At 42.2% G+C, this 14,150-nt stretch overlaps 1 protein-coding gene across 10 annotated transcripts in view; it reads left to right on the top strand.

Annotated features, from left to right (window-relative positions):
- Nucleotides 1–14,150, top strand: part of ZMIZ1 (zinc finger MIZ-type containing 1) — a 326,518-nt gene that overhangs the window by 170,324 nt on the left and 142,044 nt on the right. For all 10 annotated transcript variants that reach the window (XM_031602968.2, XM_090144977.1, XM_031602969.2 and 7 more), the window contains one exon: nucleotides 4,104–4,214. In XM_031602968.2, coding sequence (XP_031458828.1) covers nucleotides 4,155–4,214 — 60 coding nt within the window. In that variant the 5' untranslated portion in view covers nucleotides 4,104–4,154. The remainder of the gene's footprint in view (nucleotides 1–4,103; nucleotides 4,215–14,150) is intronic.

Raw genomic sequence — 14,150 nt, 5'->3', positions numbered from 1 at the left:
GCAAAGTCACTTCACCCATGACCTGATAAGCGCTCAGCACTTAGCTGGGTGCAAGGCTGCCCTTCTGCTGCCCCACCAGCCTTTCTGTATCTTAAGCATCATTATTCTCCAGTAAGATGATCTCGCTGCCACTTTCAAAACAGTACGAGATTGACAGAAAAGACGTTTTTGATACTTCAGGATGTGAATGTGTCCGTGGGGATCTGGACCGGTGTACGGCAGTATCGCTGCAGTAGGTGTAGCTACTGGAATGTAGTGCTGCTAATATTTTTTCCAGGCAAAACAGGCTGGTGTCAAAACACTTACTCTGCTTTGGTGAAACTTAAGATCTATACGATAATTTTCACTTCCCTTGTTTAATCTTTTAATTCTTACTGAGGTCTATGAAAGAATAATTTCCTGAAAATACTGGTTTCCCGATAATGAATTCTACTCTTATTATAGCAGAAATGACTTCCAGTATGTTCACTGAAATTTTTTTCTGATTTGATGCCCTTTTGATGTACTTGATGGAGAGGTAAGGATAAGTCTGGGGGGCACAAGGCAGGTCCTTCTGAGTATGGAGTAAGCATTTGTGTCATCGTACGAGGTGAGACCTCCTACGTGGTTTTGGTCATTAGGTTTATGAAAGAACTATTCCCTGACCATGGCTGTGGAGGAAGGAGGGCTTCTCTTTACAAGAAGAACTGAACTGGCCAAAGTTGTGAGCTGGAGGATGTGAAGGGATAGGGGCTGTCTGCCTGCATGGGGCAGGGGAGGGCTGGTTGTGCCAGAGAGCAGTGAGAAGAGTGCGTAGGGGTTGAAGTGAGAATCTCTTAACTACCAAGGAAAGGGTGAGTCAGAGCGTGCTTTTCAGTGCGAGCCATTGTGTTGAGAGCAGAGCTGATCAGTTTGCAGAAGACATGGCATGACCTGTCTGTAGGAGCGCAGGGGCAGCCTCCCAGCCCTGCCCCTGGGCATCCCCTTGGATGCCACACAAAGCAGTTCAACAGTTCTGCCCTGTCCTTCTGCAGATCAGCTCTGGGACACCTCTGCGTGTGGGAGATGTGACAATTTGGACAAATACAACAGTAAGCTGCAGCTCAGGTAGCTGATAGCAAGCTTCTCTTTTGCTTACAGTTAACTGCAAGGCACACAGTCTATGTAATATTGTATGTGAAGGCCATAAATCAACATGCAGGATTTTGTAGGCATGAGTGGCAGTACACAAAGGCGATTTCTGTTTGAAATTGCTCTGCCATTTTCCAGCCCTGAAGTATATTGCCAGCAATACCAGAGGCAGCTCCTGATGTGATTTGCATTGAGTCTGAGCACTGCTGCATTTGGCTTTACTTGGAAACCACTCTTTCTTGCAGTCTAGAGTATTGATGCATATCAGTTGATTGGAAAAGATGCTCTTTTCAACTTATTTCCTGGTTTCCCTGGTGTAACTGCGTGGCAGTGAGGAGTTTGTATTGGTGATGCCAATAAAATACAAATCCCGTGGCAACCAGAAATATGATATTTTACCTGGTGGCTTGTTAACCACAAACATCCTGACATCTTTATTATAAAGAAAAAAAAATCCTGCATTTTGCATTTCTTAAAATATTTCAGCAGGAGACCTATGCACGGTGTACATTTTTGTTTTCAACATGCTCTCCATCTTTCTTGATGTTCAGTTAAAATGCAGATGATGTGTCCTGGCTTGTAAGATGGATCATTGCTGAAGTGGTGTCATGTCTGGGCTAGCTTATCTCTTGATAAATACCTCTGCTGTCCACTGAGAGATTAAACTTTGTGGCTGCTGAGGTTTGTTTGGGGTTCTTACAGGCAGATAAGGCTGCCTTACTTACTGCTTTACATTCACATTTTCTAAAGAACCTTTGGATGGTGTTTGCTGTCGAGAAGGTGGCAGTGGCATAGTCAAGAAAATATACCTGTATGTGAAACTGGCTTTACTATTTCATGAGTATTTTAATTTATTGACAGGAGTGCCTTCCTGAACGCTCTTGTCTCTAGAGTGGGGAGATGAGGAGCTTGAGCTGCTGTTGTAAGACCTCATTGAGCTGTCTAGCAGAAAAGATTTCTTTCCCTGAGCCTAATCCGGCAGGAGCCCAGAGGGATGTTATCAACGAGGCACAGCGGTGTGGGGTGTGAGCTCCAGGCATTGAGGGCCGTCTGGCCGTTACAGCCCTGTACTTGGTGGGAAAGCCGTAGTCCTGAGCTGGATGCAGGCTGTGCCAGGCTGTGCCAGATGCTTTCTGGGAAGATGGTGGGAGTGATGAGCAGCCAGCTCCTCCAGCAGGGCAGGTACCTGGGAAATTTGCTACATCTTCTCTTTTTGGAGAACTCTGCCCTGGCCAACCCTCTGAATACCAAAACTGCTGGGTGCCTTGGCAAGGTTCCTGAGCTAACCCAGCACCTTGCTTCTGCTAGCATAAAGTTGTATACAGTTACAGCATTTGGTCATGAACTTCTGAATCTGTGCTGGCTGCCCATTCTTGAGCACAGGCATGCAGCTTCTTAGGCTATGCCACTCTGTGACAGTAGGAGGATGTGGGAATTTGTAGGCAAAGACTGGTTTTGTGTTCTTGTGTGCAATATTTATGCTTTCATTTCCATTTTAGATGCCATGAAAGTGATTGAAGCGGGCAACTTTATATATGTATGTGTAAAGCATCTCTCTGCCCCTCACTGAGAAGTGAGTTCTAGAAAAAAAGCACTTAAATCTGCTCAGCTTATTAAGTGCAGGCTGGAGTCCCATGCGATTCTGCTTAAAACATAAATAAATGGGAGTTACAGTGCAGAGTGCTGGGTAATATGAATTACGGGTAGAAACTGGCGATTAGTTGTTGGCTCCTGTCTGTGTGATCTGCTGTTGTGCCGCTACAGATGAAGACAGATTAAGACCAGAGAGGGGAGGAATGGCAAGGAGGCTCCCTCGTGCTCACCTGCCTCTTTGTGTCTGATACTCCTTGTCTGAGCTGCAGCGGGATTTTAGCCATCCCTGCCTTGCAAGGCCAGGGCTCACTGCAGGCCAGGTTGAATGAGAGGAGAGGTGCTTGGCACACCCTGCTCTGCTTTCCTGCCCACCCCAGCTCCAGGCGCATGCGTATTTCTGGCATGTGAACATGCAGGGTGATGGAACATGCAGCTCAGGAGTGTTTCCAAATACAGAGAGCACTGGTGTGCATTGTTCTGTACCAGCTCTTCACTGGCATGGCAAGCACAGCAGGATGCTTAGGGGACCAAAGATCCTTATAGCATGTTGTTGCTCATCTGGTGATTTTCTACAGCCGTAGCAACTATTAAGGTGCTACAGCTACAGAGAAATTGTCTCCTAACTTGACTCTGAGCTTTCATTTCCATTTTCTAGATAATTTCTTTTAAAGTCGTAGAGACGCCTTAGTTTGCCTCAGGTTGTACAGCTTTAGACTGAAGAATGGAGGACGTGTTCAGTCAGAAGCAGCAAGTATTTTGTTCTTATTCTGGTATCAGGAGAGCCCAGTTCTCTCAGAAGTGGGAGCTGTTCAGATCCTCAGTTGAAAACCAGCCCTAGAGATATGGGGCTGTGCACCTGGAGCTGTTAGTCCCCCAGAGAGGCTTGAGTCATGAATCTCAATCCTTTGTCTGCCACTGTCACAACCTTTTCAAGGGCTTGTTAAATTGGTCTGCCATTTTTAATATCACAGGACATTCAAAGCATACTTTTTGCTTTTATTTTTAGTTCAGAACTGCAGCGCCTACTCATTATTTCAGCCAAAAAGCCAAGCATTTTGTTACTTTTGGCCACATAATATTCTGCTGTATCCTGTCCATTTAATATTCATGGGTGATGTTTTCTCCTAGAGGAAGATTAGAAATTATCCCCATGCCTTTGGCCTTGCAAAACTCAAACTGTCATTATTATTGTGATTATTATTACTACAGTTATTTTCATCTTGCAACATGATCAGGTGTTCTTGCAAGCAGCTCTGCCTCATTGCTGTAGTGATGTTCTCAGCAGAGTAACCTGGGAGAACAAATCTCTGGCATGTAGATCTCACAATCACACTCGCTGTCGAAGGGGTAGAAGTGCATGGACTGTGCTCAGTGATCTTTTGTCTTTTTTTGTCTTGCAGATTGAGGGATTTTAATGGCTTTCAGGTAGAAGCCAAGTGGAGACAATCAAAATGAACTCTATGGACAGGCACATACAGCAGACCAATGACCGGCTGCAGTGCATAAAACAGGTAAGCTGAAGGTGAACATGGTTACTGCTAGAGCATTGCATGTTGTATGGCAGGTCGTGATGAGCATTATGGTTACCTGATGCGTGATGAATGCCCTGGCCTTTGGTGGGAGGAGGGTGGGAGTGAGACATTATAAAATGACTGCAGAGAAGAATATCTGCTGCTGGTATCTAAGCCTCAAAAGCCAAACTTTCCATTTCACCTTTCTGAGGAGCCATCAGTCTAGAGATTCACTAAATTAGTGAAATAATGTTCACAGCCTGTTTTCCCCTATCGTCTGAGCAGTTTTCTCTGGCTGACTATTTGGTAATAATTCCAGCCACAACAGATTTAGATGCTAGTCCATCCTGCTGTCTCTGTTCTATATTTGTGTTAACCAAGTGCTTTGGGGACGTATACGTATTTATTCTTGAGGGAGTGCAACACTTTGCTATTCATAGATTTCTTTGTGTGGTGGATGCATGAACCTTAAATCAAAGGAATTGTCAAAAAATAGGCATGGGGATGGTACTGCTTCAGTCTAGATCTCTAAACTTTTTATCTGTTTCCATTCTCTTACCTTCAGCAGTCTCCATTACGATTAGTTATGTTTGCCCATATATTTGTAGAGGTTTATGTTATCTGGAATACATTTTAATGCAAATAACAGAAGAACTGTGTTTACTTGCAAGTCTAGCCATGTAGATGCTTTGGCAGGATATGAGAAAAAGAGCGGAGTTTGAACCAGTCATTTTCTCTCCGTGTTTTCTTTATATGAGAGGATTTCAGAATAAGTCGAACAAAGCCAGTTTGTATGTCAGGGAGCAGAAATAGGAAACTGTCCCTGCAGAATTGCTGGTCGTAGTCCATCCTTGGCCTGAGTCTGTGGTGGCTGTTTTTTTAAAATCTCTTTCATTACTCTGTGGTGAAATTTAATGCATCTCATGGCTGTTTGAAGGCCTGAGGGAAATGAATTTTGGGATTTCATCCCAGTTCCTTATGAACTATCTGGTTCAGAAAAAGCATACCCTTGGCTGTCACAAATTGGTGTCCTTTTTGGCCATCCTAGCCCAGAGGATGAAGAATGAAGTGACTTACAGAACTGTTTAACCTTCCAGCTGTATGAACAAGCCTTCAGATCAAGCAGAGACAAATGGAGAATGCTACTCAGTTCTGACTTCTAGAGCTCCCAGTTTTTGTACATAGAGAATTTCTGTTATTTTAATACAATGAAAGAATTTCAAATTGCTTTTTCTTTTTATGGTATTAAAGGGGTATTTTCTACTATGTAATGGATGCTTAGTCAGTCTGAGTTTCTAACTTCGTTTATACCATGCTGGTTTACACAGGCAGAGAGGAAGGGAATAAGGTCAGACTTTCCACTGTTGGTGGAACATTCTTGATTTGGTTTGATCCTGTCTGGAAGAAAGCTTAGAGACTTCTGTTGGACAGGGCATGGTTGCATAGTTGCTCTGTTCTGCCAGACAGCAAGAGATGCCTAGCAAGGAGTTTCCTGCCTGGGAGTGGTTGCAGCTTTAAGTTCCCCATTTCCTATAAAACCTATAAAATCAGTGAATATGAGTGTTCTTATTTTCAACTCGTGACAAAAAATAGTTAAGCAAGCCAGTGACTTACCACCAAAAATATAGAGCATGATCTTTTTTGTGAAAGTTGCAATACTTGAGGTTTAGTCTGAGAGGAATGACTGCTGTTGGGTTTGTCCTTGAATTTAGCATAGAGACTTTTTTTTCATAGTTTCAAAATCTTGGGAAGGGAGAGAGAGAAACTGACTCAGACTAGCTTTTCAGAGGAGACTCTTCTATCACACGGCCATAAGTTTCCAGCTCTGAGACGTTTTACCTTGTTCTTTGTGACAGGTCATTAGCTGGCACAATTAGCTTAGTACCACGGCAAGGCATTGCCAGATCACCCATGGAGAACCAAGCCACTCACTGTTACATGCAGTACCGTACATGATCATGTCAGTGTACTCTCACCAATTTTGGGGGATTAGCCACAAGATCAGACAGAAATCTGCCTGTTTTTTCCCCAGTCTTTCACCCTGTCTTCCCAGCCTGTGAACAAAAAAGCAGTGCTGCTCTCCTGAACAGACGTGTGGTCGCAGGCTGGTTAGCACAGGAGCAGCTACACTAGAGGCAGAAGCCGCCCTCCCTTGGCACCCAGCACCCACCCATCCGATTGCCCTGCTGGCAGCCAGGCTCACGTGGTCAGCTCCACACAGCTTGCCCAGTCGAGACACCTATAAATGGCTCTCCCAGCGCCTGGGCAGGCAGATCAGGTTGCAGCACAAGCTGCTGGCTTCAAGCTCTGGCTCGTGAGACGCCCACAGTGTCCTTGCTGACTTCTGTTTCAGGATCAAGGTTGTGTTTTACTTTTATCTTTTTTTAGCGTTTTCCAGCTACAAAACCAAAACTTGTATATGATCAGCTAGTTAGGAAATGAAGAGCGTGTGTGTGTTAAGAACTGTTTCAGAAGAGATGAAAGGGCAAACTGAAGAGGTGGCTGTGTGTTTACACTTAAAAACCAGACTTCTGTGGAAGGCTGGAACAGCTTGTGTGGTCTCTTTGTAGCTGATTCCCTCACTATTTGTAAGTGTATGTGCTTTAAAATCAAACACTTTTTTTAATGTTCTGTGGAAAAAGCCAAAGTAACAGTCTTCTCCTAACACATGCAATTAGTTTGTCATGACACTGTGGACTCCTAAGGATATGCTGAAGGAGACTGATCTTCAGAGTGTGGGTTTCTTATCTGGAATTTTTTGTCCACACAAACAAAACTGAAAGGCTTTGTGCTCAGCAGGGGCCCAAGGGCCCCTGAGCTGCCCTGCACTGAAAGCCTGTTTCCCGGCCAGCACTGCTGGCTTTGGAGAGACACTGCAGCTGCCACTGCAGGGCAGGAGTGCGGGGCTGCACCTCAAGACCTCACGGAGCCCAGGGCTCAGGAAGGCTCCAGAATTGACTCGTTTTCTTACCTACTTCCTCTCAACTGCATAGCAGCCCAACAGTGCAGCTTTATCCAGTTTTTGCTACTTTCCTTTTGTAACATGAGCAAATACCAGGCAAAATCAGTAGGCTGCAGTCCCACTCATGTCCATGCTCACCCTGATGGGGCCAACTTTCAGTGGTTCAGGGTGTTTTATATCTAGGGACTTCTAGATTTGTTGTGTCTGCTTGCTGGTGGTCAGTTTGGAAGGTTTCTACACGTCTCTTGGGAAATTCTTGAAAAGAGAAAGATAAGGAAAATCTCTTGTAAATAGAAAGGAAACTGCCCTTTTCAGAATAGGTGTGTGAGATCTCCCTGCTGCACTAAGGGCAGCTATCAAGGCAGATACTTGAGCTGTGCTGAAGTTCTAGTAATGGGTTAGTGGGAAGTATGGGCAAATTCTCTGGTGTCCATAGTGTTTGTGTTGAGAACAGAGAAGGCTGTTTCTGCCACGTGTGTCACGTTACATCTGGGCACATTGAGCAATATATCCTCAGATGATGCTGGATCACTCAATGAACCAGGCATAATTGGAGGCACACATCACACTGCTGGTTTCTAGAAAGAGATTAGCATTTATCCCTTCCCTTCTTCCCTCCCTCTCTCAGGAAGGCTTGTTGAATTGCTGCAATTGCTGTGTTTCATAATGCCTCCTGAGCCGTTCAGAGAGAGATGCTAGAAGTTGTAATTGCTGATTGTTTGCGTTGATCTTTTCTTTCTCAGACTGGAAACAAACAGTCCCATTTCTTTTATCATTCAGCAACTTGGTGGTTTGGTTGCTCACTTGGAATTCAGAAGAAAATAGAATTCTCTTTATTTTTACATAGCTGTTAGCATTTAAGCCCTGAGATGTTCGAAATAATCCGTCTGCTTTTCAAAATTATTGCTGCAGATTCATGTAAATGCTCAGCAGTCCTAAACGTGTCATTTTTAATATATTCTGGATGGGCTAATATGGGCAGATATGAAATTATAGCTGAAAAGGTTTTAATAAAGCTTCATGAAAATTTCATTCTTCATGAATTTTGAAAATTGAAAGTCTTCCTATGAAGGGGATATTTATTTAGAATGCATATTTTTCTGGTTGAAAGCCCCATAAAATGTTACCATTTTTTTTAAGCAGCTAAACATGAAATATCATACAGTAGGATACCTGATGGTAAAAAAAAAAAAAAATCTTTTTTTATATAAAAAATTTAGAAGAGTATATTCAAGTGACATAAAGATTTTGACTTGTTGAGTGAACAGTCCATCAATAACATGTTGGGATATTTTTTCCTTCCCTGAGAGCCATAGCTGCATATTCTTCGTCTGCTTTCTTGCTCAGTCTGTTGGAATATTCCTCCACTAGAGCTAAGTATGTTTAGGAAAAACTGACAGCAGACCAGCTTTCCTGGCTCCTCCAGTCCACTTACAGACCTGTCAGTCAGCATTCCTGCCTTGTCAGATCCTGCATCCCAGTAGGCGACTGCTCTGGCACAGACAGCGGAGCCACAAGGGAATGACAAAGAGAGGAGTGCTAGAAGAACTTGTGGTGGGGGAAGCACTGTCCTGAAGCTTGCAGCATTTGGATATCTTGTTTGTCTGGTGAAATGGCTGTGTACAAGAAATTTCAGAGGACTGAATATAACCCACTATCTACAGTAGGCTTGAAGTTGGTGCCGGCACAGTTCTCCCCTTCCCAGTCCTGTTTCTTTTTTTATTGCAGCTCTGTCCTCAAGGGTTGAGGCATTAGTATTATTAACTTTTTTCAAAGAGAAAATACACATTTTAAACTTGCAATTAAAACATCTAGTAGCAATAGTATTTAGATTAATTTTATTGTATTTTTTCCTGTGCAATTAACTAATCGAGTCCAACGCTTAAAATTGCCTATTGGTGAATAAGGATGAACAGTTGAAAATTCTAGAAATCTGTAAGCTAGTTATGGTGTCACCTTGGTGTCAGATGAGCATAGGAAATTCTTTTTGTCAGCAGCTGGGTCGAACTCTGCAGTGAATACGTGACCTAGCTGGCAACACGTCTCCAGCATCTGTCGTACCATTTCTGGCTCTTCGTGTGTGCATGCTTGCTGCTTCATTTCCCTTAGTTACGTGTGTTGGTGCAATGGCAAATCCCTGGCAGGTACAGCTTGTACAGCATTTGCACTTAAGGGGCCATTGTGCCTGTTTGCAAAAGCAGAAAGTGTTTTTAAAAAATTGTTTGAAGTGGTAATGTTACTGTTAACACCAAGAGCCTTCAGCAGCACAGACCTTTACTGTCATCTGCTGAAAGAAAACACTTCCCTCGTGTTAATAGCTCTTTATTGCTTCTGTGCTGTATAAAAGAGGAAGCAGTACTGGTGTGCATCAGCAGGTCACGGAGCATGTGCTTTGGGCAGTTCTGCCAGCCCATGCAGAAGGGAGGGAAGGGCAGGCTGGTGTTCTGAGAACCAGCAGGCTGGTGCTGTAGAAAAGCCTGTGAACAAGAAACTGTGTCCAGGTATGATGTTTCACATTTACCTCTTATTACTTAATTTGTTACTGTGCGTTGGATGGAGCCTGTTCCGTACCAGTGGAGCACGTCCTGCGTGCTAATGAGAATTCAGTCATTTTTCCATCCTTTTTGTAGCTCAGATCAATGCCAGTGTACAAACTACTAATGTTCATGAGTTTGCTGGTATGGGAGTAGCTGTCCTTTTTGCTGTTGCCCACACTGTATCCCACTGTATCCTATTGCTCTACAGTGAAAAGTTTCCTAGTGAAGGAATCAGATCTCTTCACTCAGCTGGCAGACCTTGGACCTAGCCAGCAGAAGTTGGATGATGTGGCATTAGTGGACTTGGATTTTTGTAGCTCACTAATTGTCCCGGGCTTTGCAAAAATTCCCATACCACTCTAAAACTCTTATCTAGTAAAGATGAATCTAAATTTCAAAATGATCCATCCTGAGAAAAAGAATATGCTTGTTAGTCTCATCGTTCTACATGATTAGGAGAATGAGGGAGGTCTTTGGAATACCTTGGAATTATGTTATTTCCGTAGCGTTCTTTGCAAGGCAGATCAGGGTGAGGGAAATGTCCAGAAAAGCATGATCAGTTATTTGTATATCAAACCTTGGTAAAAGGAACCATTTCATCCTTACCTCACTCTTCAACATGGATTTTTTTCTCTCACACTGAATTTGTGCTGTTGATATTTAACTGCTGAAGAGGATTATGCAAGACATATGTTCCATTCCCACAGATGCATATAGTACAGAAAGTGATAAAAAGTAGTGGATTCTTCAAATAACCTGGAAGAGGAATCACTGCTTTTGGTGATTCTGGCTGGTATGGCCCATGAAAATAAATGAAGTGAATTAAACATCTTCCACGGTGCCATCAGTTCATGCAGTAGTCATTTTTAATAGTCACCTTGAGATTTTATCTCTGTATAGATTAAGAGATTAAAATAATAAAGATTAAGTCTGTTGATTAAAAGTGCTGTAAAAAGCACAACCAGTAAGTAAATTACTTAAATGACAAAAAAAAATTTGGAAGGCAAAGTACATCAAAGGTACTGCCATTTCAATGAGTCTACTGAAGTCTATTGCTTTTATTTCAAGATAAGTGCATTTGCTCTCCTGAAATTTAGAAAATGAAGATTTTTTTTTAGTTTTAAAATGAGTTGATTCAGCATAAATCAGGTGATTTTGAGTTTTTTTTCTCTCTCTTTTTTTTTTCCCTTTCACCTTAACTCATTTTCTACTCTTGTTTGCATTATTGCTTTTTAAAGGCTGTACTACTGACAACAGCTTTTTACTCAAGGGTTGTTGTCATGCTTCATTGATGTCTTTAAAACATCTTGATATGGATCAAACTGCATGAAGAAACCATTAACCCCAACTTTTCGAAATGGTGGGGTATGTGCCTCAAATTATTAAATGCTCATAGCACTTTTTTTTTTTTTTAATTTATTTTTAAGGTAGAATTTTCATTTTCCCTGCATCCTTCACTTAGTCTTCTACTTAAAGACACTGTGATGCTGTTTTGTTTTGTTTTGTTTTAAAGAATGCAGGCAAACAACTTGAAGACAAATAAGTCTATTTTCATAAATAATATTAATTAACAATTTAAGTAAATATTTTAATAGTGCCATAGTATTTGAAAGAAGAAAACATACTTGGAGAAAAATAACTTATTAATACATAGAAGTATTTAGGGTTCAGACTGCTTGCTGAAAAGAATGAGGACATCAAGGAAGAAAACTGTATTGTTATGTTGTCTATTGAGACAGTGAAGAAATATAAAGAAGCATCAGCCTCATTGCTGTCGTCACACACGGAGACGTGCTACACTAGTGTGTTATGAAGGGAAATACTAATGGAAAATGGCTTGTTTTGGTTACCAAGAAGAGTGAGTGAATGGGTTAGTCAAATGGATTTCATAATTCAATTCAGGTGAAATTGCAAATTTAAAGGTGGAGTGATTTAAAGTGAGTGGAGCCTTATGTCGTTGAGTATGGCCTAAGAGAAAGAACAAACATCTGTTCTTTTGTTTCTTGACATTTTTTATAGAGGCACTCTTTTTGAGTTACTAAGGAGCTTTCTGATTCTTCTGAGTCATTCACAAAGCACACTGTTCTCAGGGCTCTCAGCAGGCCAGGTGCTGGTTGCATGAAGGATACAAAGTCTGGACTGAGTACTGCTGTTCCTGTGAACAGGAAGATGACTGGCCACTTGCATGCCCGATGTCCATCAGTCAGATCTGAATCACTATAATTTCCTTATGGTCTAGGCAGGGTGTGGTAGAGAGGCAGCAGGAGGGTCTATGGATGTTTAATTTGTTGCATGTTCGTTGTGTAACACAAAATTGTAAGTGTACTGCAATTAAGTAGCTATTAAAGATACAGAACAAGGATGGCAAAGTAATTCTGATCATCACAGCCAGGGAGCAATTCTTATTTTAGCTCTCCTGCGTGTGGTAAGGATCAGGACACTGCATTCATCTCTGATGCTCCTGTGAAACTAGCAGACACATCATGATTGCTGTATTGTCACTTTCCTCTTGCAGCCTGCATATGTGTGTGCAGTCCTCCTTACAGATCTCACAGTACATGAGACCAAGGCTGTTCACTCAGCAGGCATTCATCTTTTCTGAAACCAACACTGGTTTGTAAACACATTTTATATGGCATGTCAACCTGCTTTAGCAAAGGGGTTGGACTCAATGATCTCTAGAGGTCCCTTCCAACCCCAGCAATTGTGTAATTCAGTGATTCCCTATGAGTGAGGCATCTGCAGAAATTGCATCAGTACATGTTTGTTCTGTTACTGCTTACAATAAATGAACACCTTGTCTTTTTTTGCAGTTCAGTTATGCTCATGCTTTCCTTCTGTTCCTTTTCTCATTTGTTTAATGTGTCTGCAGAGATTATTTGCATCCTCAACTCTCACAGTATTTTCGTGTACTTAAAACATCTGATAAAGAGGTGCTGGGCTTTGCTGAGCATTTACTGTTTTCCCTTGAAAAAGAGACTGTAGTGGACAAGTGGGGCAGAGGTGATTCCCTTTCACTCTGGTTTTATAAGAAGCTGTGGGCTAACATGGTTTTAATCTCCTTCTCAATGTATCTAGTGCCTCTCAAAATGTGAGCTTAATAAAATATTTATAAAGCCTCCAATGGAATAAACCATGTAAGTGCAAGATAATTCTATTCATTAGGGATCTCTCAATCTCACAAACACTAAATTTGGGGGGGGGAGGAGGGGATTATCTGAATACAAAATGCACAGCTTGAGCCTTTTAATTTTTTTTATAAATAAAACAATCTTTGATATTGAAGGGGACTGTAGAGAATTGAACTACATATAACCATGTTCAGATAAACAAAAAATGCACTCCCAAAAGAAAGAAAATATCTCAGTACTCCCCTCTACCCTCTCAAAAAAGGAAAAGACCATTGGTTTTGAATCTTCACAGCAGACTCATTTTTAATATACTGATGGCCTTTCTATAATCACATTACTTGACTATGAAAGAATAGAGAAGCCACCTCTGAGTTATGGCATTTTCCACTTCTAAAGCTCATCCTGGTTAAAGTCCCATGTTTCTGACACCCCTTGAGCTCAGTTGCAGCCAGTGGAGGGCATGGCATAGAGAGAGAACGTTCTTTTGAATGGGAATCAGAAGTGGGTGCCTGTGATGGGAGAGGGGCTCACAGCTGGGCTCACTCGTGGAGCCCACTGAGGCTTTTCAGTAATGAAGATGGGATCAGTGTATTACAGCGAGTGAGCACTGCTGATTTGCAGGCCATGTACTGCTTGTGTGTGGTGCTGATGAGCTATCAAATTTAGGTCTAGGAGGAGCATACTTGTGTGCTGAGTAATGCCTGAAAAACTTCCTTGTCTCCACAGGGCTACTCTGTATCAAAGCACCAGGAATCCTGTTTACATTCTTGAGATAGGCAATTGGTTTTTCTTTCAGGGCTGAACTCCCTTTGCCAAACATTCAGGACCACAGTAAATCTGCTCCCGTGTTACCCCAGTTGAAGGACACGTAATCTATGTCTCTTTGCTCTTTCCCCGTCCCTTTCTTTCTTACAGCCACCTCCCCACTTCCATTCAGTGCAGTAAGTCCAGGTGAATGTTAAGCTAAACAAAAAGTGGTGTGAACTGCCTGGTCAAATGTGCCAAAGCACCAGGACACCAAGTGCTGTTTCTCAGTGAACAGAGCTGGTGCACACCAGAGGTACAAAAGTCACATTGGTACACAGGAAGCAGAGATCATCTCCTTCCTCAGACAGTGTCAATTGGTTTAGTCCGTAAGGAACTACTCTTTTCATAGTTTTGATCAACCTATTTTTTATACATAAAGCTTGACAAGGTTTACGTTTTGCTTTGCTTTTAAATCCTTAGGCTTTACAATCATGTAATTTTACGTTGCGGAGGAAAGCTTGAAAACCTGCACACGAACAACTTAAAATAGCAAATGCAT

This window comes from Phasianus colchicus, chromosome 8 (genome assembly GCF_987193195.1).
Source record: "Phasianus colchicus chromosome 8, bPhaCol1.hap1.1, whole genome shotgun sequence".
In the NCBI taxonomy this organism is placed as follows: Eukaryota; Metazoa; Chordata; class Aves; order Galliformes; family Phasianidae; genus Phasianus; species Phasianus colchicus.
Note: the sequence above shows the minus strand (reverse complement) of the source record. Positions and strands in the feature narration are given on the sequence as shown.